Raw genomic sequence first — 27077 nt, 5'->3', positions numbered from 1 at the left:
CCAGGCTGCCCCTCTGAATATCGCATGTGATCTTCCTCTGTGAACTTCAGCTGTGCCAAAACACTTCGCTCATTTCCACCTCCGCCTCTTTCCTCAGCCTATTCCACATATAAAAGTGGGACAGCAATTTCTCAACATATGTACTCCCCTTCCCTTGCCTAAAGCAGACATCAGTAATCGATTACCACACTCTTTCCTGCTGAGCTAGGACTTGGCCTTAGAATCATTTCCCACATAGCTCTTTAGGCAGTTACTACCAATCAATCAAGTTATAAAATGAAATGTGTTTTCTATTATAGATCTAAGATGTCCTTTCCCATTCTTACCTTAATCTCTTTTAATCTTACAGTCCTTCAAATCCTACATGTTCTGTGGAATTTTCCTTGAACATCCCTACCCACAAAGGTCATTCCTCCTTCTTAAAAGCCTAGAGAAAACTTTACCCCTAGCACTCACCTTTCCCCTGTCATTCAGCATCATAGTGCGTTTCTCTCTACAGATCAGAGTTTCTCAACCTGAGCACTGGCGACATTTGGGGCTAGATCATTCTTTGTTGTGGGGGCTGACCTGCGTGTTGTAGGATGTTTAGCAGCATCCCCAGCCTCTACACAATAGATGTCAGTAGCAACTTCCCCCCTTCCCCAATTAGGACAGAGAAAAATGTTTCCAGACATGGTTAAATACCCTCTGAGGGATGAAATTGTCCCCAGTTGAGAACGACTCTATTAGATAGATAGATAGATAGATAGATAGATATACATAGACAGATAGATAGATAGATATAGATAATCTGCCCTATAGTCTGAGACCTTAGGGTGTGAACCATGATCAGGCCTGGTGTGGGTCCTTACACATAATAGGTGCTGAGTAAATATTTCTAATTTGATTAATTGGAAGTGAGGAATGAGGATTGTCTGGGAAGGAGGAGAACCCTTCCCTAATGTGGATTAAGAATTGCATCATCCATGTGTCATTGCTTTGGGTAAGCACTGCTGAGTTGAGCACTTCAGGGAGCTTGCAAAGAGGCCACCTCCACCCACACCCAATAAGCTGCTCTCAGACCTAGCACCTGAGTGTGCTGGGACTAGCAGACCTCTTGCAGCAGGAACACCCAGAACTATTTGGGGGAAGCGGGGGAGGTGCTGGGAGAGGCCTGGTTGAAAGTTGGGCCTGAATTTTAAACCATGATGTGAGAGACTTTCTTCACTCTTCTTCGTTCCTCATGAAGGAAAAGCAAAAAGCAAACTAACGAAATCCTTTTATCCACAAAGTCATCATTCCTCCTGAAAACTCTTGCTGGGCTGCCTGGCCGTCCAGGAACGTAGTTGTCTGCCTGCCCCTCCACTCCTTTTACCGTGGAGCCTTTGAAAAGGGACACAGAGGGCAGAGAGAGAGTGTAAGTCATTCTCGGCAATGTAGCTCTCCAGGTCCGCAGGGAGGTTTAAATCATCCTCCACGAGGCCACCGAGAGCGACCTCCGTGCCTCCCTGGCTGCTCTACCAACTGTTCTGGCTGAGCCGGAAAGGGGCCTGAGGCTGAGTGTTGCAAGAGGACTGTCTGAGTGTTTCTGGCTCGCCAGGCTCTATGTCTGCCTTCTACTCCACCCTCACAGCAGTCCTGTAGTCAGCACTGGTATCCCCGTTTGAGAGAAGAGAGCACTGAGACTCAGAACGGTAAAGTAACTGGTCCAAAGTTCCAAAGTATGTCGAAGAGAGCTGGGATGTGATCCCAGGACTTACGGTCCCCTGTGCAGTGCCTTCTGGAAAAGCTGCTTCTGTAGGAAGCCAGATATATTTTCTAGTATGTGGCATTGGCAGCCCACACTGAACACTTGTTGGCCTTCAAAGCCCCAAGCAATGCAAAAAATGGAGGGCGTATCCTCAGTTGAGCCTAAAATCATGGGAGACTCAGAAGCCATAGAGCATAGCCATTGAGAGGGCAGTCTCGTCTGTGTAGTTGTATGTCTATCTTATCAGCTGGTCTGTCTGCCTATTTCATCTGCTTAGCTAGCTCCAGCCATCCATCCATTCAGCCATTCATCCATCCATGCATCTATCCATCCATCCATCTATTCATCTATCCATTCATCTCTACATCTATCTTTCCATCTCTATATGGGCAAACAAGAGATGTCTAGAATGTTTCTCTTAATATTCAAAATTAGTTAGTCAGGGGGCATGGTGAGGTGAAATATTATGCACTTTTCCTTTCTTCATTGTACTTTGAGGTATTGCTTAATTTTCACATTAATAAGATTATATCATTTTTACAAAACAATAAAATCTTTTTCTTTTTTCTAAAGAAAACAAAAGCATTCTAGGGACAAGCCGATCCAGGCAAGCCATGTCACCTCGTTCTCCTTGGTTTCCGCATCTGTAAAGTACACATGGTTTTATCAACATAGACTGAATGTTGGAGGCTTAACTGAGAATAAAGCACATGCAGCGCTTGGCCCATAGTAACTGCTCAATACTGGTGGCTGTTGGGACCATCAGTGTGCTTTTCAGCACAGTGTCTGACACATAAGTGTCCAACTGACCTTAGCTTCTGCTTCTCCCCTCGCCACAACCCTATAAGAAGTCCTTACTGATGGATAAATACACGGCTTAGCACACTGCCCAACGCATGTTAGTTATTATTGTTATCCTGCAACACACAGTGCCTCCTGCCTGGGATGTAATATCCTTTTGTGATACCTTTTCCTGTTGAAGGTTGACCTCGGTGTCATATATAACCTGGACGCAAATGTTTGCAGGAGAAGGTGAGGGGCTGCTTAGGATATTCATCCAGAGCCCACATCCTAGCGATGCTCCTGGCTTTGAGTTTTCTCAGGGAGATGTGAGCTGAGGACAGCACCATGTTGCTCAGGACTTGAAGCAGACTTTTCTGCACACCCTTTCCTGAGGCATTCAGTGCAAAGCTTGGAAGACCATCATTGGTGGATGTGCCGAGAATAAATCCTTGTTCTGAAACCATCCTTTTAGCAATCACATTTGTGAACTTCCCCACCCACACCTCCACAGATGTAATTAGAAACATTTAGAAAAATCATCTTCTGTTCAGTTAAAAACCAGAGAGCCTTGAATGATAGCCCCTCTCCTGGCAAGAGGGCTTCTCAGGTCCCACAGACTCAAATGGCTTTACTCAGAGAGTGGGAGCTACCAGAGCAGGCTCCCCTTCATTCAGCTCTGAATGACAGGGAGACGAGCCCACTGAACTCAAAGACAAATGGGATCCACGTAAAACCAGAGTCCATGTCCGTGCCTGCCACAGGAGGGTCAGAGTCTGCAATAAAGTAATCATTTCATGAGAAACGCTTGCTGAGGGGTGGTGACACTACCATGAATGAGGAAGAGGCAACATTGAAAACATAGGGTGTGCTTTTCAGGGACCCATGACCTGGGAATAACTCCAGTATAGTGTCTTGGAGATGGGCTTGTGTGGTAAGACATGCAAAACACCTGTTTAAAGAGGAATTCTTGAAACACACAGCAGCCAGAGCAAGCTTCTTAAAACCCAGATCAATGGCCTGCCTTTGCACTTGGGAGAAAATCCAGCCTCTTGCCCGTGACCTGCAAGGGCCCACAGGATCTGGTCCCTGCCTGTCTCTCTGATCTCGTCTTCTACCATGCCTTCCCTCATTTCGTACCTTCCGCCTATGCTGCTGGTCTTTTGGATCCTCCAGCACTCTAAGCACATCCTACCTCAGAGCCTTTGCATATGCTGTTCAATTGCTCCAGAATGCTGTTCTGCAGGTTTTTGCATGATTAACTCTCATCATTCAGATCTCCACTCAAACGTCAGCTCTCTAAGATGCCACCTTCATCTCTCCTACTGAAAATAGTTCCCTTCCTACTCCATCTCTATCTCATTGCTTTGTAATATTTCATTAGTAGCAGATATCACTGCCTGAAATGATCTTACTTATGTATTCACTTGCTTATGGTGTATTTTCCCATCCCTGGGACTCTGACCCAACGGGGATGCGAGGTCCTTAAGAACAAATCTCTTGTTACTCTCATTCATGACTGTATCCCCAGCACCTAGAACCATGTCTGGAACATAGTGGGTACTCAAGAAATATTTATTAAATTAAGGAATGTGTGAAAAAGTGATCTCACTCTGGCTTGATCAAATATAACTTAAGATGGAGTATGCTCAGAAGTAGAACAAAAATACTTTCATTTCTGGCCTCTCCTAAGGCAAAGGTGGTCTACACATGACCCTAACTTTTCAGAGTTTGTGAGTGGGGGGTAGTCCCTGTAATATTCCTTTAGAGATGGGGAATACTATAATAAATTCAGTCTCTCATCTAACAAATATTTATTGAGCTCATGCTATGTGCAAGTTCAATTCCAGATTCTGGTGATACAGCAATGAATAAATGGACAAAAATCTCTGCCCAGGTGGAGCTGACAGTGGGGCTGTGGGAGACCTAGTGGATTTATGAAAAGAACACAGGTTATGGAGTCAGAAAGATTTTAATTCCTGTCCCACCATATACTAAATGTCCGTCTAAGCAAGCTGCTTGACCTCCATGCATCTCACTTTCCGCAGTTGACCTCATCAGGTTGTTGAGAAGATTCAGTGAGATGATGAACATAGAGTCCTGAGCACAAGGAATGAATGAATGGAATTTGCTTGCTTTCCACCTCCTCTTGTGATTTAATGTCCCATTCTATTCTTTGGAAGACTTAAAATGACCCCACACTACAGAGCCACAAGCACAGGCTCCATGCAGGATCAGAGTGTGTTAGTTTCAAAGGAAGAGTATGTGACCAATTTAGTCTCCTCTTCTAGCCTTGATTCAAAGCAGCCTTGTTTCCCCTCCCCTCCCTCTCCTTGTCAGCGAGGAAAGCTCTGAGGAGACTCCATGCCTGCAGTTCTGGCCCTAGTGATGCCAGAGAGCTGGTCCATCATTAATGCCCACAGCGCCAGGCAGGGGTGCACACAGGAAACTCCACAAGAGTCGCCATGTTGTACAGACAGTACATGTCAGGACACATTCAGAGTACACAGCATCTAAGTGGCACCTTTCTGTTTTCCTGTGATGTTATGCCTTTGACATGGAGCAGGCCACACAAAACCCTGAGATCTGTGCCCATCAAGAAGCTTCCCCATGAAGGAAGGTGACTTAGTTTACTCTATTACACAGCAGGATCCCTGGGTAACCAAAGAATGTCACTGCATGCAAAGACAGGCACCTCCTGAAGTCAAACAGCTGGGGAACTAAGTTTTCAATGAAGACAGTTGTATTTCATGCTTTTGAACAATTTGGGCACTGTTGTCATTCTTCATACCTGCCAGAAACTGTCCCCAAATAAAAGAAACCTCCCAGCATGCTCTGCTCCAAGAGGCACACACTCGATTTACCAAACAGCTGGACTTTGGGCATGTTGTTAACCAAAGGCATCTTCAGAGTCAAAGGGCACTTAGCTGTTTGTCCCAAGCTGTATTGGGAGCACTTCATGTGTCCACAGACAGTCGTGGGTAGGTGGAGCCATCATTCCCTTTGCCCAGGTCAGGAATTTCAAGGAGCTAATCTGCATACTTTCTTTGGACCAGAGTCGGCAACAATAACAGTACTACTAATAGCCGATAATTATTGAGGGCTTCCTATGTTCTAATTGCTTTACACAAATGGATTTAATTCTTATCAAAACTGTATGAGGTAAGGAATATTTCTCTCCCCTTTTACAGATGAGAACAGTGAGGCACAAGACCCTGCCCAAGGTCACAGGACCAGTGATAGGTAGAGCTGAGATTTGAACTCCAGCTGTTTGGCTCTTAGGACCCCACTTTGATGCTCTCCATCCTGGCAGAACCAGATGGGAGCTCTTTGGAGCACAACCGTATCCTTCCTGCTCACTGCTGCACCCTGGCACCAACACGTGCCCAGAACTTGATGGTTGCTGAGACAGAGTGCACACACTAGTTTACCCAAACTACTATTGTTGCAAACTACAACTCTGAGCTGCCTGCAAAGCTCTAAGATGGAGGGGTTTTAGGGTCCCTATTTTTCTTGACACTGCAGCCTTCTGTCTCCGGTCCTGTATTCACCAGACAGCGCCAATTCCATCAAGAATAAAATCTGTTATATAACCACATGTCAGACATTGAGGTGAACAGAGAAGCAACCTGAGAGTGGCTTTTGGCCACTCTTAGTCTCCAAAGGAAATAGATGGCCCTGTAGAGGGAACTTTTCATCTCCCTCCATGAGCCTCCCTCGGCATGCAAACTTTCCTTCATCTCCTCTCCTTGGCGCTTTCTATATTTTATTTTATTTTGGTCGTGCACATTATTTGAAGTTACTATAGCAACATGTCACCAGCTGGTATCTCATAGTAATGTTGGCATTTAGGCAGCAAGCTCTTGAAGTTGGCTGTTTCCCTCCCTCTGCGATCTCATCACTCCCACTAATCTCAGGTGAGTGGGGGCCGCATCCGCAGCAGCCATGCCCCTCTCCCAGTTTTGTTTGTTCTTCGAGGCAGGGCACATGGAGAGCCCTTTCCTGGGTCACTAAGCACTGCAGGTGTCCTTGCTGTGTGTGTGGAGGTGTGTTTGCAGTAGAAGTGGTTAAATAGATGGGTTTAAGTTGCGTGTTGTGCACCAAAACTATTGGCCTTATCAGTGTGATGATGATTGATGGTGATGATGACGATTTTTTTATGCGAAGGAGTAGAATGATTTAGGGAGGGGTACTCTCCTGATCAAAAGCACCTAGTATCCCAGCTAATTAGCATTCATCACTCTATATTGGGTTTCTCTTTTTCTCTCTTGCCATCACACAGTGAAGAGACCCTGACTGTTTTCCTTTGGAGCTTCAGTTCTCTTCCGGCTGTGCAAGACCTCCCTACATACCGATGGGCTGAATTCATTAAGAGAGTTGATCGTTGGGGATGGCTGAAGAGGGTTCTATATGGCAAATAAGCCCAGCCACTCACGGTGTAAAGTATCCCCTCATCAGCCAAGTGCCTGCGATGGCTGCACTTATTTTCACACGTTTGACCTAGTTTCAAACCGTGTCTCTTCATGCTGTGATTCATTAGCTACATTTAAAGCACCCCAAATGGAGCCGAGGTGACTCTGCCTGTTTGTTCCAGCATCTCGGATACAGTCTCTCTCTGGAATTTAATTTGCAGGTCCCCCTGGAATTCTGTTTTAAGAAGCAATTTCCCATCCAGGCACCTGGCTTGCTGCTTGGGGATGGATGAGTGGCTGCCTCATGCCTTGGTAGTAAATATATGTCGACTACAAAAATTTCTGCCAGGGATGGGAAAGGGGGACTCTCACTAGCCTGGACTGCAGGGCATCCCTCCACCCCACCGTCCCCATGCAGTATTCAGGCTTTTCCATGTTGCCGACAGGGCTGGGAGTTCAGACTCCTGCACTGTAAAGTTTGAGCAGTGTCGACGTTAGGGGTGTCTGAGTTGCTAGGGCAAATGCAGTCTAATCATCACCCCCACCCCAATCCCTGTGTCTTTTTCTAAACATTTAAAACATGATCAATGCAGGAATCAGGTCTCAAACTTGTAAAAAGAGAAGGAGGTGGGAAGCAAAGAGGTGGATTGCCATGTTGAGGATACTACTGAAAAGGGGATAAATGGCAGAAAAGCATGTTATCCAGTCATTCTATCATTGCACGACAGAGGCTTCTCTCTATTGTTTTTTAATTTAAATGACAGAGAGGAGGCTTTTCTGAATACGAACTTGCTGCTGGTGTCTCATGCCGTTTCACGAATCAATCAGTCACATTGGTGTGATTTCTGACAGATCTGATACTAAAGTGGGCCAGACACCAGAGGAGAAAAAAGGGGTGCTTCCCATCGGAAGTCAAACACCGTCATTTTTCATTAACAGCCAAATGCAGGTAACTTGTCCAAACTTCACTTGCATAGCACTACAAATCACGCTGAAAGGCACCCAGCTGGGTTTTTCTATGTGGTAGTTAGAACGAAGACATGAACAAGCTGATTAAAGTAATTTTGATGGCTCAGTGAACAGTACACGCTGAACAAGTCCTTATAAAAAGATAATGGTTTGTTTCATAAAATGGTCACTCTCTCTAGATAGGGACCAGGACCCCTTCTTCCTTTTATTTTCTTTTAAAATGAAGCCTGGAAGTTTCTCTAAACAAGGCTTAAGACAATGCAGGCTTTTCAAGGTAATTCCAGGCAACTTGAGATCTGAAGATTGTTTTCTGCTTTTTTTTCCCCCCTTCAAATTCAAATCAAGCTACTGGAAATAACAAGCATTCCGAATCTATGCATTTGGGGCAGCCTGCAGTTCTGACAATGGTGGATTTTCCAGCACACACACACACACACACATACACACAACCGCTCACAATCCCAGGACTTATTTAAACCAAAGCTTTAAAAGTAAACTATTGTCCAAGACACAATAGCATGTTCTTTTAGAGGATCATCGATCACCAAAAATAAAGCCTACCCCAATCTCTTACCTTGAAGCAGTGTGATTACCTGCAGAGATGTCCTCCTTTCCTTGCAAAATGACCCCGACTTTAGCCAGCAGCAGATTTACTCCAAAAGAAGGAATAATAAGTGCTTTACCTTGTAATTTTCACTGTTTATATGCAAGAAGTGTAGTGGGTCTGCTCACGTAGGAATAAATAAAAAGCCGAACAAACTGCACAGCGGCTTCCATGTGAAAAGAAAAGACCTCTAGTGGCCACAAGCTGAATTCTGTGAGGAAGCTCCTCAAAGAAGGGATGGAGCAAGCAGGGAAACGCATGCATGTGTGCTCACACACACACACACGCACACACACACGCACACACACACACACACGCACACACACACACGCACACGCACACGAAGACCTCTCAAACTCTCAGATCTCTCCTTTCTTGCATCCAGCCTGGCTGGAGGGGTAAACAATAACAAAACTTGTTTCTTGGTTTCAGTGGGACCTGCTTAAGTTAGCAGTGATGGTGGGGTGTTCTGTCGGGTTTGAAAGGGATGGATAATTTCACAAACTCACCACCATCCCTTGGGGGCCTGAGCTGGCCAGGAGAGTTGATTCCCTGGATGGCCAAGGTAGTTCACCTCAGTCTAGGGGCTCCAGGTCCCCATCAACAGAGTGTCATCACTGTTGCTCCTGAGAGTTCCAGTTTTGCACTCTCTGCCAGCTTTGCGTGTTTTCTGAACATTTCTGGTGTGTGAGTGTGGTAGTCTCTGGCAGGCAGGGTTGGATTCCTGGGCGTGTGACCTGGCCTGGTGCTCAGAAGAGCCCCATGGCTGTCTTGAAATTCTGAATAATTTTTAACAAGGACTCTTCATTTTCGTTTCGTTCTGAGCCCCACAAATTACATAGCTTGCCCTGCTGACTGGGAAAGCTTACTCTCCCAAACATCCTAATTGGAAAGAACCTAGAAGCAAATGAGAATCCATATCTTTGGGAGTTATTTTTGAGAATGTGAACTTGAGGAACATTCAATTACCCGAAAGACTTCCTGTGGAGGAATATGGAAGGAGCTTCCTGGGCACATCAAAGCTGTTCCTCCACCACTGTAACTAACCTGGAAACCTCGAATCTCGGAGGAGTTTTTTTATATATATTTGTTATATTTTGTTAACAAAGGAAGAAGGGTTTTTTGGGTGTTTTTTTGTTTTTTAACAAAGATACCAATCTGTGATACCAAACCTATTTTCTTGGTTCAAACATAATACTTCCAGGCCACCTCTCTGGTGTGCATTATGTCTGACACCCTTTAGCAGTGGGGTTCCCTGGAGACGCCTGCTTCCCACAAGCCTGCCCCTGACTGAGCCTAGTGGGACTTCTTTTGGCTACAATGGCAGCCCCAGTGGAATCTTATAGGAGACAATCTCAAGTGGCTTCTCCCCTCTGGTGGATTTGTGGTCAGGACTTCCTTTACCCGGTTTCCAGAGTGGATCTCCCTAATGCTGCTTGCAGACACTAGCCCAAACAGAAAACACGCCTGACACAGACTCACAAAATCTGGGAGGGGAAAAGCAGAAAAGAGTGTGGTGATGCATTCTGGTGCATGAAAAGATGTGGTTCTTGCTCTTCTGATCCCATGGATGCTTCCAGACCTACCTCTTTCCAAGCCCTTGCATTGATTTCCCCCCGTCTGAATCCCTCTGGCACTTGGTCTGCTTTGCAGATCAAGGGTCTTGTACTTTTTCCCTCATGGATGCTAATCTTGCTTTCCCAACTAGATCACAAACTCCTGAAGAGCAAGGACCACCTCTTCTCATTTCTTTTATCCTCCACGGCCTTTAACAAGTGCTAGTATCTGGTAGCTGCCGGCTTCTCACTGGCTGATTCATGCTGGTCCAACAACTGATCCTTTTGCAGATAACTTTAATATGTTTGAGGAGCTAAACAAGCCATTTGATCCTTTTGATACAACTTTGGGGATAGTAGATACAGATGGATTATTGTCCCCCTTCACAGGTGAAACAATTGGGGCTTAGGCAAGTAAAATTATTTATCAGAAAATCCAACTGTCTCCAGAATCTTGATATAGGCTTGATCTCCTGACACCAACACACTCTTCTTTTCCCAGTGTGCAAGCTGCTGGAGAGAGAATGGATCTCACCCTGTTTTCTATATCTGGAGCTCCTACTAGAGTTCCAGGCACATAATAGGTGTTCAGTAAATACTTTTTGGAAGAATGAGCCCATGAGTGAGCCATAAGGAGGCATTTCCTCATGGGAAAGTTTCACCAGCTGATCTGGGCCGGACAGATTCTCCATCCCTGGGGGACCTTTTTAAACTTGCCTGGGATGGTTGGACTGTTTTCCAGTCCGAAGTCAAGGAAATGGAGAAGGTGAATCTCGTGGTCCCCCTCCACCATTTCATGGCATTTTTCTTTATTTCTTGCAGAGTCACTTTGTGGCGTGTATGACAGCCATCTTAAACCAGATGGGCGACCAGCACTATTCCTTCTATATCGAGACCTTCCAGACCAGCTCTGAACTTGTGGTGAGTCTGCAGGATGCTGGGGGGCAGTGTGGGGGTGACATGTCGTACTCTTGGGTCTCAAGAGTTTAGGGCAAGAAGGTCTCCCCATGGACCTTGAGAATGCGTGTGTCTAAGTTTACAGACATGATCGTGTGATTCCGTATTTCTCATTCCCAGTCAGGCTTGCATATATCTTCTGGAACATGTCTTCAGTCCATATCAGAGATAAGATCTGAGCATCTAGTCTAAATATGGCTTAACAAATATTTATTGATGAATAATAGACGTTTTGGGGCTTAAGAGCATAAATGTTGGAGTCACACAGTCTTGAGTTTGAATCCAGGATTTGTCGCTGGCTGGCTGTGTGACCGTGGGCAAGTTAATCTCTCTTCAGCCTCAGTTTCCCTATCTGTAAAGTAGGAATAATATCATTTATGTCACAGGGTTGTGAAGGGGTTAAATGAGAGTATAGTAGCTCTCACGTATTAAGTGCCCAGTAAAAGATAGCTATTGTTACATTATGATAACAAATGCACAGAGGAACTTGGCCTCTGAGCCCCTTTTCCCTCCTGCATCTCAGGACTAATTTGTGACAGGACTGTCTGCCTGTGACCTGTGGGTCCACACCTCTGCAGCAGATGACTTCATCGCCTCAGAGCCCAGCCCAGCTGTCCCAGGGGTGTAGCAGTCCCTTTGCCCTCAGTGTGGTCACCTTTGTCATTGTCCCCTTACTACTTCCAGATTAAGGAGTTCTGCTGCCGGGGGCTCACTTTCAACTCTCATTGGAGGGACCAAGGGAAGCAGAATTGGACCAACCTCAGAGAGTGGCCCATAAAAAGAGGATCATTAGGAAGCCAGTGTTCTATCCTTTCATCCATCCAGCAGTGAGAGGGTCTCATTGGAGTAAGACCGGCAAGAAATGGAACCTCTTTCTGGATGTACAAAAACCAAAACAAAAGGAAAGCTAAATAACCCAGGATTTCCCCCCATCAAGTTCTCTATGTCATGGGACATGGAAATAGAAAGACTGGATTCTCCATTTTTGATCCTCAGTGGAAGGATGGGTGGGAAGGAAGCTAGGAAAGGGAATTCTTATTTGTTGAACATACAAACTTTCTTAAGTAATCCTCACAACAGCATAACACAGGTGTTAGTAGTCACACTGTACAAGTCCACAGTCTGCTTGCTCAAGGCCGCATGGCTAGGATGTGGCAGAGGTAGGATCTGAACCTCTCCTGTAACCCTCACACCATTCTACAGTACTAGGTCTCATTTAGAAGCCAAGTGTTCCATCCATGAGCCAGAGGCCTTCTCCATTCCCATGGGAACGGAATGTGTCTGTGACAATAGCCACACTTCCCCACGTGACATCAGGGATGAATAATAATACTCACCATCATCATCATGGAGTACTTAATGAGCGCTTATAATGGACCAGGTTCTGTGCTAGGCATCTTGTAGACAGTGTGTACTTAGTGTGCACAGTAACCCTTTGATGCTATCCCCATTCGGCTGATGTGGAACCTGGGACTTAAAGTAACGTTCCCTACCAGTAAAGATTGCTGGAAAGGAACCAATGTCATTTCCAGAATTTTGCAATTTAACTTAAAGCAGTGATTTTCAAATTATATTCCTCCCAGCCTCACTATCCTCTACCATAAACATGCACATGCACGCGCACACACACACACACACACATTTCAACCACAGCCAGTCTACTTTTATCTTATGTATTAGGTTCCAGGTAAGAATTTCTTTGAACAAAATATTTTACTGTTAAAATAATTTGAAAGCCACTGGCTTAAGGAAAGAGCTCTGAACAGGTTTCCTATGGATTTTAAATTTTACCTAAAGCGTACATGCAATGTGACTTCATTTCCTCCAACTTAGGAGCGTCCCAGTGCCAGTGCTTCTGGTGTTTGCTATGTGGATTTGTCTTGAATTTATGTTCTCCAGAGATAGAGAACAATTTGGCCCACTGCAAAATCTGATGGGATGTATTGAGGTCCATTTTGAACCTCTTCAAAGGAGAGGAAAAGTGTCCCTGGGGTATTTCCTTGAATCTGCCTACGCACGTGGCTGTGACATATGAATTAGCTGTGTTTACTGTACTGCTAATTAGATGTTCATTTTAATAATAGTTTGTTTGCTCAATGACCTGAGATGCTTTCATATAGTGTAGATTATTTCTTTCTCAAATACATATTTGGGAGAAGATGATTATAAAATTGCCACATCAATGAGTGCGTTTACTTCTTTACTCCCAAAGACAGAATTAATAGTACTTTATTTTGAGAGTATTTTTGCATTCCATATTCACACTCCGCTTATATTTGTGAAACGGTCTCCCGGTAACCAACTTTAAGTTTCTATTTAAAAACCCATGGCTACTGGTTTCATTGGATTTACTTAATGAAAGGCTCTGCCCCTTCCCTTTCTACCCTTCCAAAAAATATAGTCATCCATTGCTTAATGACAGGGACACGTTCTGAGAAATGTGTTCTTAGGTGATTTTGTCGTGCGAACGTCATAGAGTGTACTTACACAACCCTAGATGGTATAACCTACTGCACACCTAGGCTGTATGGTACTCATCTTATGGGACCACTATCATATATGTGGTCTGTTGTTGACCAAGACATCACTATGCAGTGCTTGACTGTAAAACAGAAAAAATTTAGCATCCAACAATATCTGGGAAGTTCCAGTCAGTGCCTATAAAAACAGGATGACAAGTATGTTTTGCTTTACTATTTCAGGACTTCTTGATGGAAACATTCATCATGTTCAAAGACCTCATTGGGAAAAATGTGTATCCTGTAGACTGGATGGCCATGAGTATGGTCCAGAACAGGTGAGCTGCCATCTACCTCCTAACAGCCATGTCACCTCAGCAGTCACTTTAAAGAGCACTTGTGGAGATAAAGTGGGCATAGGTTTTCCCTGGTGAAAGAAAACTGAAGTGGAACAGATCCTTTCCTTCTACTTTTAACCCCCAGGAAACTCCTCACCAGTCTTGAACCTTCTTTTTTTAAATTTTTTACTCCTTGTGCCCTTTTATATACATTTTATATGGCTACTCCTCACCTTTTCCATTCTCCAAATACCAGTTAAAATATTATGCTTTGTCTGTGGAAGCCATCTGTCAACTCTTGAGACAGGAGAGCTTGAGGTCAGTGTTATTAAAATTATATTATTTTAAAATGTATTCAAAATAATACAAGATATTCTGTGGCATGCACTAAAATAAACTTAGGAATCATTGGAGTAAACAACTTGGAACAGATTTATGTGCTACAGGACTTCTCAGAGCCTTTAGTATGCTAATGGAATTCTCTAAGAGGAGGATTTAGGATACCGCATTTCACAGATTTATTTGCGCATGGAACCATTTAGTGTGCATATATGTGTGTCTCTGTGTGTATATATAATACCTATTAACATCTCATAGAATAACAGTGTAACTCAAGTATAACTCAGATTCCACATGGCCCAACGCAGCATTAGATAAAAATGATTACAAGCAATTTTAGCCTTTAATGCTTTCTTTCAAATAATATTATCTCATCAAAAAGAAATCAAATTATAACACTCAGCAATATTTTCTAATATTCCCTTTCTCCATTCCTCTGGCTCTCAAAATCTCTCACTTCCCATGGTTTACCAAGGTCTCTCTCAGAGCCTTATTCTCAATTCCTATTCCATGAAGCAGCATAAACTATGGCTCTCCCCCTTTATACACTAAACTCAACATGAAAGCATCCTTCAAATTCTTGACCATGTAATCTCTCCTTTGTGGATCCTTCCAGGCCTCCCTCCGTAGTAGGAGAATGTGTTCCCTCATGCAATCCCATATTGTAGCACGTGCCTCACTGTACTCTAATTATCTCTTCATGTGACTGTTTCTACCACTAGAGAAGGGGCTTCCTGAGGGCAAGTACTATGTCCAATGTATCTCTGTGTTTCCAGTTCCTAGTAGAGAGCCTGACATTCACAAATATGTATATTGAACTGTTTGTATCCCATGGGTACTTATTAATTAGGATTTTTAAAGAAATCCAATTCAAATTTGCCTAAGCAAAAAGAGAAATTATTGGCTCAGGCAACTGAAAGGGCCCAGAGTTATAGCTTCAGGCAGGGAGGTATCCAGGTGCTCAAACAGTATTGTAGGAAATCTGTGTCTCTACATCTTCTCTTTCCTCTGTTGGTTTCATTCTCAGGCAGATGCTCTCTTTGTGGTAGGTAAAATGGGCTCTAGAAGTTCCAGATATATGTCTTGTTGGATTAACAACCCCAATTGAAAGAAAAAGCCTCTTCTTCAGTAGGTGGAGCAAAAGTCCCTAGGTATGGCTTCGAAGGTATGGCTTGAGCTACCTGCCCCCTCATAAACCTTTGTGGCCAGGAGAATGAAATATGCTGTTTCCTCAAGCTTGGGCCACATGACCCACTTTTGGACCTGGGAGGCTGTGGTTAGATCTACCCAAACCCCAGAGTCTGGAAATAAAGGAGAAGGCAGGGGGAGTAGTTCTCCAAAGGAAGAGCTAGGAGTTATTACCAGAAGGTGGAATGGATGATGGATAGACAAATGAATACACAGACATCCACCACTGATACAGGGTCAGGGGGATGGGAGTCCAGAGAGTTCTGGAGCCCTGTCCAGGCCCGTCCTCTCCTTCTGAGGTGCCTACAGTCGTCCTGGAGGAAGCGCGAGGAAGTACTTTGCAGGAATGTCCCCTCCTGAAATCCCAGCTAGCTATAGACGTTAGTCTTTTTTTGGGACAGGCCTCCAGAGATAATACAATAATCTTTGTTTCCTTGTACCTAGAAAGTTAGAATATAATTTTCTAAGGGACCTGAGGAAGTGCAATTGTGTTCTAAATAGAAACATTTGCATCTCTTAAGGATCAGCTGAGTACTTAAGGCTCTACATTAAAAAAAGAAAATGTTAGGGGACCGGCCCAGGGGCATAGTGGTTAAGTTCCCGCACTCCACTTCAGTGGTCCGGGGTTCGCATGTTCCGATCCCAGGCGCAGACCTAGCACTGCCTGTCAAGCCACACTGTGGCGACATCCCACATAAAATAGAGGAAGATTGCCACAGCTGTTAGCTCAGCAACAATCTTCCTCAAGCAGAAGGAGGAAGATTGGCAACAGATGTGTTAGCTCAGGGCCAATCTTCCCCTCACATGAGAGCGCGCGTGCTTGCACACACACACACACACACACACACACAAATTAGACTCAGAAACACAGTCTGGGTTTCAGACTTCTTAGTTCTGCCAGCTTCTCTTTCTTAGGATGTTATTTAATCTCTCGGAATCTTGATTTCCTCATCTGTAAAATGAGGATAATGATAGTCTCCATTTCATGGCATTTTTTGTGAGGATGAATGAGTTACTCCTCAGCACAGTGCTGGTCCCCAGGAAGAACTCACTGAATGCAGCATCGCCCTCTCCAGGTGCAGACAACGGACTCAGCCTTGGACTAGAGAAGCACGTGCTTCTCAACCAGGAGAGAGGACTATTTTTCTCCTTGCAGGCTCACAGCTTAGTTAGATTTCCTTCATCTGCAGGCCACAGCGATCCCTTACATTCATGGAGCGCTTGACATTTTCCCACTGTTTTTGCATTTTCTGTGATGTTACAATAGCTATCATGTATTAAGCATCTAGCTCCAAAACTGCTGTAAATAGTTTCCACGTGTTAGTTCATTTAATCTTCACAGAAACTTTATGGTGGAAAACTATTATAATTCACATTTTGTCTGTGAGGAAACTAAGGCACAGAATAGATGAGTAACTTACTCAACATTGCATTGGTAATAAGAAACAGGGAAGCCGTGCAATCAGAACCCATGTTCCTAATCTCTGCTGCCTTGTCCTGTCAAATAGTGAAGCTTGTATCGTCAAAGGCATTATAAGGATGTGCAAACTGCATATTTATTGGCTCAGATAACTGACAGAGGCCCAAAAGGTAACTTGCCTGAGATCGTGTAGCTAGTTGGTGAAAGATTTCAACTGAAATTGGACAAACAGAACACACACCATGGTTTAGCACAGATCAGTGTCCCCAGAACAGCGTCTTCCCTTCTCTAAAACATGCAGCTCGAGCTCCATTCATTCATGTGGCCAAGGCAAACTTCCTATCTTAGTCTGTCCATTACAACTGTCTTTCTTCCTTCCTTTCTTTCTTCTCTATTATTTACAAATTATTATAATTTCCATGTTTTTATAATTTCTCTATTATGACTTATGATTCATGTACTAGCCATATATTATTCATTTATCTGTTTGTTGGAGGAGGGAATGGAGTTTTCCAGATGTGAATGTCTCCTCTGCTCTGTACTGTTTGTGTATGCAGACAGAGTGAGGTGTCTACTGCAAGAATACCTCCTGTTAGAGCATTTTCCTTTTTGTAAGATGCATTCAGTAAGATCTGATTTATGTGATGTGATTAATTTTGAAATGAACAAGTTCTTTACAATATTTTAAATTAAGAAAATTATGCCAAGGAACCTCATTTCCCTTGATCTGGAAAGCCAACATTTTGAGGGGGCTTGGGGATTTATATACATCCCTAAGCTTCTCTAAATGTAATCAACTAACACGTAGTCATTGAGTGTCCTGGCATTCAGGGCTCTGGGAGTGGACAGGCCCATTTATGCCCTGGTCTCAGAAGGCAGGGGCCTTACAGTCCAGTTGGTGAGACAGTAAATATGCCCAGGGAAATATGCTCAAGTGCTGCAGTCTCTGTAGTGGTTTCAGAGCACAGAGGGAACCCAATGTAGTCAGGATTTATGACTGCCTGGGTTCAGATCCTGCCTCTATCATTTAATAGTTATGTAACGTCAGGCAAAGTTACTTAATCGCTCTGGACTCAGTTTTTCTCACTGTAAAATGGGGCTAATAATAGTATCTATTACAAGTGATTTTTGTGAGGACTAAAATGAAATAAATTAATATGTATAAAGTAGTTAGAACAGTTATTTGGCACACAGCAAGCATTTCGTAAGTCCTAGCTATTGCTTTTATTTTCACATTCCTGTGGTCTGGGAATATCCAAAATATTTCACAGAAGAGGCAAATCTGGGTTGGACCTTGTCTACCTTTATCAATGACACCTTTCAAGGTCTGACATTGTCTCAAACACATATTAGGCACACAGTGGAGTCACAGAAGTTGACCCTCAGATGTTGAGTAGGGCATTGCCCAGCAATCCTGCAGTGGCTCCATCAGTGTACCGACAAGTCATTGACACTACTTCCCCTTCCTCCTACCTACGTTAACTTGTAATGCCTATTCCTTTTTGTGGATTCCACCTCCTCCAATCCATATCGCCCAAAGGAGGCCTCTCCGTGGCTTCTTTAGTCAGCACAGCACGCCTAATCCTGACGTCCAGCTGGCCGCAGGATTCCCAATTCTGGGAGCCTGCTGCATCCCTAACTGGAATCCTAAATTACGCAGACATGTCAGGGGCACTTGGGGTTAGCTGTGCCCTGCCGCTGAGCTGGGACCTGCTGATTCACTGTAACCTCTTGGTCACGGAGCGTCTGTGTGTTGTGAGGGAAGCAGCTTACAGGCTCTGGGAGAATGGATTTCTCAGTGCCTCCAGGCGGGGGAATAAGACCTCTCATGGCCAGGTTTTTTATTTCCATCTCCAGGTTTTGACTAGGAGAATCAACTATATTTCATGAACCACAGCAGAAAGGCAGATGGGATTCAGAGAGGCCCTCCCCCTCCCTTGGGCATTCTCACCACAAAGGGCGTGCCCACCTGCTATTCCCTCTTTATTCACCTCGTACAACCTGTGGGCGTGGGCTGGTCATCACGTCAGAGTATTTCAGCCTTGGATCCTCCTGTCCCAGAGGTGCAAGGTGGCCGGGCAGTTAAGGATAATGACAACGAAAACAACTGACATTTCTTGAGGACTCCTACGTGCTGAAGCACTGAACCACTGCATCTCGTTTAACCTTCACGCATGGCTCCTTTTACGGACAGGGCAGTTGAGATTCCCAGAGGTTAAGCACCAGCTCCAGGCCACAACACGGAAGAGCGGCAGAGTGGGAACCTGACCGAGGCAGGCTTGCTCCAGCACCTGCAGGAGTCTGTGTGACATTCCACTCCTGCATGCAGCCCAAGGATTAGTGCATCTGGTGTGTTTAGGCTTACTCAGGGCACAAAACACAGGGGCTCGTGGGTGCCTCCGGTACTGAAGGTTTGTTCTGCCATGTGAAGGGAAATAGAGGCAGGGACCCGGCTCGGTGGCTGCAGTGAGGCTTCATGTGAAGCAGTTTTCGGGACACCAGCCCCAGGTTTGGCTCCTCTTTCTGCCAGCTTCTTCCCACTCAGAGCAGCTGACTTCTCTTGCATATGGCTTCTGCTTCCTCACAGCTTCTCCTCGAGCCCAGGTTCATTGCGTTCTCCCTGGTTGTCCTGCTGCTGGACTGCCTGAAAGGATGTGATCTACTACTCTCCAGGCTTGGATGTCCCTACTGGGTACCTACAGATCACCCATAGCCTCCTGGCACCCGTGGAAGACTGCCTGAGTCAAGTGTTGGCCCTGGGCTCAGTCGGCTGTGGGCAGGGCAGCAGACTGGCAGGGACCAAGTGTGAAGGGGGTCTGTGCATGGAGGGCATCAATAGGAGCATGCCCAGTGCCAAAGACCATGCAGGCTGGCCTTCAAGGGAGCCAGTGTCTCCTTCTGGTTAACTGCAAAGGCTTCAGAGAAAGACAAACCTGAGACTAGGTGTGGACTCAGCCTTTTATTAGCTGTGTGAATGTGGGGAAATTATTCCATCTTTCCAGTGCTCAGTTTCCCCTTCTGTTAAATGGGTGCAACAATAACACCTATCTCAATTTGTAGAATTAAATGAAATAATGTCTAGAGAGCACTTAGCACAGAGTACATGAATGATAATCATGATACTTCCATCATTGCTATTGTTAATAAAAGTGAACTCACAACTCGGACTGAATAGAGTTACTGAGGTTTCCTTGTAGACACAATAGCATAGCAGTGAATATCAAGGTTCTGAAGGCAGCATCCCTTTGTTTAAATCCTGCTTCTCCATGTACTGGCCAGGTCAATTGGGAAATTTACCTAAACTCACATTTCTACAATGAAAACAATGTGTAACTCAGAGAGTTAATGTGAGAGTTAAAAAAGAAAAAAGGGATAGGAAGGAAGGAGGGAGGAATCTGTGCAAAGTACTTAGCAAGAGCCTGGCACATCACTGGTCACTGTCGCTGTGATTATTATTGACCTTATAGAGCCTCTAAACATCACAGATGAGATGCAGGAAGTAGTAGGTTGAGATTTGATAATGAACTTTGTTTTCAACAATTCAAGTTCATTGTTGAGAGTAACAGAAAGAGCCGAGTCTGTTTTCATTTCAACCCACTTCACCATATTAGTGCTTAGGATTAAAGTACAATTACTTTTTAAAAAGAGCAAGAAAGAGGAGAAAAAAGATGTACTTTTCCAAACCCATACACAGGAAACCAAAGTTAAGGGATATTCTGATTCTCAGAGGGTGGCTGCAGAAGAAGCCAGAGAGAGGAAGGCACCTGATTTACTGTCCCCCAGTCCCTGTCTGCCACCAGTCTCCACCAGCAGCACAGGGGGATGATCAATTCTGGCTATTGGACTGAGCTTTGAGAGCTAGAAACAGGTTTAGGCTGACAGTCAAAATAATGACTGTTACTGAAACTGCTGAGAGCTTTGTCACTGCTGAGAGTGTATAAAACCCCTCATTTTGGTATCATATTAGAGAGCCCGAGATGTTTATACATAATATGACAGCCATCAAGCCATTTCCATCTGAGGAATCGGATACTAATCCTTAAGGAGAAAATCTAGATGTTTTTCAAAGGCACGTTAGCAAGTGGCAGAATAGCAAAACCAAAGAAATCTCACTTTTTGGCCTGATGGGGTGGTGAATTTTGTGCGACTTTTCTTTCCCGTCTTCACGTGGTCCTGCCTGCCTCAGAACAGGTTGCTGGCTGCTCCTTGTCCTCTGACTGCCCATTGTGCTGGCAGTCCCTGCCTTCAGAAGAAGAATGAAGCAACCCAAGGGGGTCTGTAGCAGCCGTAGCTGCCACGTTACTGTTGTCACTGTGTCGGGCACCGTACTCAGCACTTACCATTGCATTCGCCATTAAACCCTGAAGCGATTCTGTGAAAGGGGTTACAGTGCTGCTATTTCACAAGCAAGGAAGCTGAGACTTCAAAGGTGATATTAACATGTCCCAAGTCCACACAGCTGGGCAGTGGCAAAGCTGGAAATCACGTCCAGGTGTGTGTGTGTGTGTGTGTGTGTGTGTGTGTACAAATCTTGTGATCCCGATACCAGGAGAAACTGCTTTCTTTGCTCAACAAACATTTAAGTGTTTAATGAACAGGTGCCCCAGGCTTCGTTTCAAGCAATGCTCCACGTAGCAGATGCTATAGGTGCCCTGCCTGTACTCTTGGCCCACCCAAACTATCCCCGCCGCATCAGTGGACATTTCCCATGTAACCTGAGAGCTTCCTGCTGCTTTCATTCTCTGGGCTTTCTCTGACTACAGGAGAGTGCTCAGCCCACCTGCAAGGCAGGCCAGACGTGCTAGGGACTTAATGTCAATAGGAGCAACTTTCAGTCAGTGAGAGGCTGACATTAGTGGATAAATAGCCCAGATTCTTCAACCCTTGGAGGGGACACTTCTGATGTGCAGGTGTGTTCTAATAGAGTCCCTCAGAGGTTCCCAAGCAGAATTGAATCCCAATTATTACCCAAAGCAATAATCTTCTAATAAACACTTCCTTTAATGGCTTCCCATCGTGTCTTAGGTAGGCCAAATAGGCATTTTCCTTGGACAAGCCACTCAATAGAGAAATTATGGATTGTCTACTGTTAAACAAAAATTATAGACAGTAGTACAGGTAGGATCTGGCTACTGCTCTCCAAGATTTTACAAACAGGCACACACAATGAAGACTTGGCCGTGGTTGAGCATGTAGCAATTGGGAGGTAACTGCAAAAATCCAGGAGAGAAATGATGGTGGCTCGGTTCAGGTCAGTGGCAGTGGGGTGTTGAGAAGTAGTCAAATTCTGGATGCATTTTGAAAGCAATTCTAAGAGGTTTTGCTAACAGGCCAGGTGTAGGTTGTGAGAGAGAGAAAAGTCACAGATACTACCAAATTTTTCCCCCTCTGAGCAATTGGAAGCAATTGGAGTTGTCCTTAACTTAGATGAGAAGACTAGAGAAAGAGGGCAGGTACTAGGAGTTGAGTTTTTGACCTGTATGTTTGAGATGCCTATTAGTCATCCAAGTGCGGATGGAGCTGGAATGCAAGCTGGAGCTCAAGGGAGAGGCCAGGGATGAAGATATAAATTTGGGAGTGAAAGGCATGTAGACTGCAGAGTAGATGAGATCACGGAGGGAGTCTCTGATTTCTAGCGAAGCATAATCTAGGAGACGAGACAGACATTATTGAGTCACACAAATAAATCGTCCTAGACCGTGGTGAATGCTGGGAAAGGAAACTGCAGTGAGTATCCTTTGGGGGACCCAAAGGTGCAGGGAACCCCACCCTAAAGAGATTAGAAAGAGAAGGGAATTCTATATAAAGAAAGAATATGGCTATGTACTTAGAAAACAAGTAGAAGCATAGGGTAATAGTGAGAAATGAGTCTTGAACAGAAAGTGGGATCCAATCATAGAGGGCATTGGCTGACAAGAGGAAGAGTTTGGACTTATCCTGTGAGCAGTGGGGAGCCACTGAAGTGGGTGATTGACATGATTGGAGCTGTCCCACAGGGCAAGGTGCTCTTGAGGTTGAAGGGGCAAGAGAGAGGAGGCTGTAAGACCAGTCAGGAGGCTTGGCAGGAGGAAGGAGAGGAAGAGAGAACAGGAAGACATTTAAAGAGAAACGCCACTTGACAACAGCTACCAGAATGTTAAATGTTCCTAACATTTGATCGATATTACCACGTTGAGGAGAAGACTGGAGAAGAGATATATATAGGAGGGGCAAGATGTACACAGAAGAGTGATCGTTGAAACACTGTTTGTAACAGAAAAAGCTGAGAAACAAAATAAAGGTCCCTCAATAAAAGACTGATTAAATAGATGGTGATACATCCACACAATGGAATGCTCTTCAGTGATTAAAAGGGATGATGTATATCTGACTTCACTGGCAGGAAGGGAACACACAATTTATTGTCGAGTAAGAAAGAAAGGCTGTGAAATAGCATTTATTGTTTAACTGCACTTATAAAAATGGTACCTTTAAAATTTCTTTCATGTGTATATGTCTAGGGAGACCTTTGAAATTTTGTTCATCAACATGTCCATGATGATTTTCTCTAGATGATAGGATTTGGTGGTGTGTTGTTTGTTTTTGGAGGGGGCAATTTCTCTTTGTATCTTTCTGGATGGCATGAATTTTCTACCATAAGCTTGTAATAGTTTAAATAAAAGATAATACAGATTTTCTAAAGGAAGTCAAACAGACAGTTTCTGAGTTCTTGCAGACTGGGGCAAACATGGCCCCAGGTCTACAGTGTGAGCAGGTGTGAATGTGGGTCAGCTGACCTCTTCCCTGAGAGAACGTTGGTCTGGAGCATGGAGAGGGATGCCTGAGGTAGCATGCTCAGATGGCCTGGTGACCTTCTCCCTTCTTCTAGGGTCTTCTTGAGAGCTATCAACAAGTTTGCAGAAACCATGAACCAGAAGTTCCTGGAACACACGAACTTTGAGTTCCAGGTGAGTATGAGGCACCAGAGGTGCGCTTGGGGCACCTGGCAGGGCCGCTTGGGCGTCTTGGGCTGGTTGCTCCATCAGACACATCCCGGAGCACATGCAAGGCATGCCATTGTCTCTGGAGGTTTCCACAGAGGGGTGTGGGCGGGAAGTGCTCAGGGTTTGGAACTGGGCCCTTGATTAAAGAGTCATTAGCTGAGCAGCATATGCAAATGTGACTGTATAATGTATCTTGTGCTAAAGAGGAGACGCATTCATTCATCATCAGAGTGGATGCCACTTTTTCTTACTTTTTTATTCATTGGAGCCTAGAAAAAAGCAAACCCACATAGACACTGAAAAATAAAGCTCACTAGCACATCTCTGTGACTTCCTGATTCCTTCAGAAGTCACTTTTAGTGCTCAGACAGGACCTGGGGCCTCTGCGAGATTCGGAGACCTCAAAGCATGTCCCTGGGGCAAACAGTGAGACATCTGCTCGAGGCCCAGGCAAGAAGAACCAACTCTTCACAGCTTCACCGAAAAACCCAGATTGCTACCTCTGGCTGGAGATGTGAGAAGGCCCCCACTCCAGAGAAGTCCCAGACCCCCACATCTCTTGCAGTGCAAGCCTGGGGAGTAACCAGTGACCTGGGGCGACAGTGTTTTCTGCCTCCTCATCTGAGGAGTTCGGCTCCAAGCTGGGCTGACAGGAACTGACACACTGAGCAACCTCAGGCAAGGCCTGGACGGCATCCGTGCCTCAGTTGGCTCAGCTGTAAGATGCTCACCTGCTCATTCTACTTCATTGGGTTTTCCTAGGACTGGAATGTGCCAAAGGGCTTGCTGGGAGAACTCACCTGTAAGCTCCCACCACTTTCTGTTTGAACACTTCCTCCTCCAAGAGCCTCCCCTGACTGACTGCTCCCTGAGGGGCCCCCACCGCTCCCATGGTCACATATCACCACTGAGCCCGTTGTGGTCTCTTCAGAGCACTAAACGTTATTTGAAATCGTCTTTCTTATTTGTCTATATGCACGTTTTCTCTCTTTCCTCTGGTAGAGTGTAATCTTTATGAGTGCAAAGACCTTGTACTCACAGAGACTCTGTGCTCTGTGCCTGGCACGTAGTAGGTCTCCTTGGGGAGGTGATGCCTGAGCTGAGGCCTCTGAGAACAACCCTGCTGGAGAGGACCAGCCTATAAGTATGTAATGAACATTATCTTTGCACAAGATTCTCTCGCACTACCTTGCATTCAAATCAGGCAGCTGAGCTATAGTGACAATAAAAAGAGGAGCTGCCGTTTTCTGATGGCTCACGCCTGCAGATCTTGTGAAACACACTTTGTGAGTGTTATCTTTCTAGTCCTTACAAGTGCCCTACACGTTAGTTACTATTACTATTATCTTTTCAGCTGCAAGGCTGCAGGAACTAAGACCCTGAGGTGATGGGTAGATAGCCTGCAGTCATACAGCATCTCAGGGCAGAGTTGGGACTAGAGCTCAGTGTGGCCGACACTGAAGTCCGCAGATCACCATGGCCACAGGGTAGTAGATGTGGAGTCTCCCCACTGTGTTGAGTTGACTGCCCGGCACGGTCAGGGTGAGAGTTATAAATCCTAGACGTGGGAACAAAACATGTCACTTTGGCTGTTTGAATCAGACATGTTTGATCCCCTTCCAAGTGTGGTCCAGATGTCTGCAGGCTCTGGTTAAAAGTGTGTTCAGGGAAGTTAATAAGGCCGTTGCTTTTCTGGAGGGGCAGCTTGGAACAACACACCTAGGGGCCAGCGGCAGGGCAGTGTTTTGGCCATAAAACTGCCAGCTGGTTTGTTCGTCTCTTTCCGTGGGCGTTGGCAAACACAACCTCAGACCGGCTGTCCTGACTCTGGCTCTCTTCCATGGTCTTAGTGGGGTGCTTTCCAAGAGAAGCTCAGCATCAGTCCTTCACGCCATTCTTTTAGATTTTATCCTGTTTTCCTCCAGTAAAATCTGTATCTGAGAGATGACCAGAGAAGTGGGGGTTTCATACGTGGAAAATATGAGCTTATGAGCTGTGTGACTTGAGTCAGATTACTTAACCTCCCTGTGCCTCATAGCTTCAATGTCAAATTATGACACTAACAGTGCTACCTCATTGGATTGTTGAGAGGATTAAATGGATTAATTAATGTAAAGCAGTTAGAACAGTGCCAGGAACATGGTAGCTATTTAATGAATGTTAGCTCATTATAATTATAATAATTGTTATCCTTTTGATGATGATGATGATAGTCCTAAATGTGTCAGGTCTGGGAACTCATATGTCAGTCCTCGGTAACCAGGACAGTAGAGAGGCCTCTTCCTGGTCACCATGACATTGCCTAGGGCTGTCACACCCACAAGGTTTTGTAAAACAGGAAAGTGGCCAACATTACAGAATGAAATGTTTCTTTTTCTAATGAGACTTCCATAGATATTTATTGAAAAGTTCTCCAGAACAGGATCATTTTTCAACCTTATCTTTGTTCTCCCACCTTCTCCTCACCCCATGTGAGAATGGATTTGTTCTCTGTACCCTGCCTGGAACACGCCTTGTTTCCTTCTCACAGTTTCATTAATTATGCATTTATTATCAACGGGAACAGCATCCATCACTAAGCGTGGCCGGCCTTGGCAGCCGCTGTCCAGAGGAGGGGCAGGTGCAATGAGATTATCCTTAATATCTTTTCCGGAACTGTGGTTTTATGATTCAAAGGGCAGAAAGCAAGCGATCTGTGGGTGCCACTCTGTAGGTGATAAGACCTGCAAATTACAGAAGTGATGTTTTTTGCTTGGGGCTAAAATAATTTGCATTCCCAAGCCCTATTCAGGATGCTGGACCCTGGCACTCACATCCATTTGCGTGGTTGCAGAAGACCAAGAGGGGATTTCTAGTTCAACTCAGCAAGTTTTTTTGTTTAAGAGCAATTCCCAGAGGGCCAGGCTATTGCAATATACTTTAAGGAATTTGGAAGCAGAGTGGAACACTGCCCTTCCCTCAAGGATCTTGGAGTCTTGATAGCAGGCCATAAATCCATCTTCTAGCATCCAAGCTTTTGAAGAGGGTGACTAACCTTATTAGTCTCCCTACTTAGGGCACTTTGCTCCTCATGGTAACTTTGTTAGGTTGAGATGTACGCATTTTACTGGTGAATAAACTGAGCTTCAGAGAAGTGGCTGACTATTCTGTTAAAGGTCATCTAACCGCTAAGTGGGGCTGCCAGGGTTCCACCCCAGGCCTGTCCACAAAGCCCGAGCTATTTCTACTCTTCTGCACTGTCTCTTAGAAGTGAAATCTGGGGGAGAGCTCCATGTAGCTCCAGAAACTCTGTCTGCCCCTGTCAGCTCTTGCTGGCCCTGGGACAGAGAGCTCTACGATGACT

The 27077-nt window shown here is 45.0% G+C and overlaps 2 protein-coding genes and 1 long non-coding RNA gene across 3 annotated transcripts in view; 1 reads left to right on the top strand and 2 right to left on the bottom strand.

Moving 5' to 3' along the window:
- The window catches only part of INSYN2B (inhibitory synaptic factor family member 2B), a 119022-nt gene extending 110313 nt beyond the window's left edge, over positions 1-8709 (bottom strand). The window contains exon 1 of the mRNA XM_003362901.5: positions 8465-8709. The gene's annotated coding sequence lies outside the window, so the exon portion shown is untranslated. The remainder of the gene's footprint in view (positions 1-8464) is intronic.
- DOCK2 (dedicator of cytokinesis 2) overlaps positions 1-27077 on the top strand; it is a 404121-nt gene that overhangs the window by 300004 nt on the left and 77040 nt on the right. The window contains exons 28-30 of the mRNA XM_001500101.7: positions 10873-10971; positions 13710-13804; positions 23620-23698. Coding sequence (XP_001500151.1) covers positions 10873-10971; positions 13710-13804; positions 23620-23698 — 273 coding nt within the window. The remainder of the gene's footprint in view (positions 1-10872; positions 10972-13709; positions 13805-23619; positions 23699-27077) is intronic.
- Positions 10331-12208, bottom strand: LOC138917257 (uncharacterized). The gene is made up of 2 exons (XR_011425004.1): positions 12060-12208; positions 10331-11359 (listed from the first exon to the last, which is right to left on the bottom strand). It is a non-coding gene; the product is annotated as an uncharacterized lncRNA (long non-coding RNA).

Source organism: Equus caballus, chromosome 14, assembly GCF_041296265.1.
Source record: "Equus caballus isolate H_3958 breed thoroughbred chromosome 14, TB-T2T, whole genome shotgun sequence".
Lineage (NCBI taxonomy): Eukaryota > Metazoa > Chordata > Mammalia > Perissodactyla > Equidae > Equus > Equus caballus.
The sequence above is the reverse complement of the archived record's forward strand: the minus strand, read 5'-3'. Positions and strand labels throughout refer to the sequence as shown.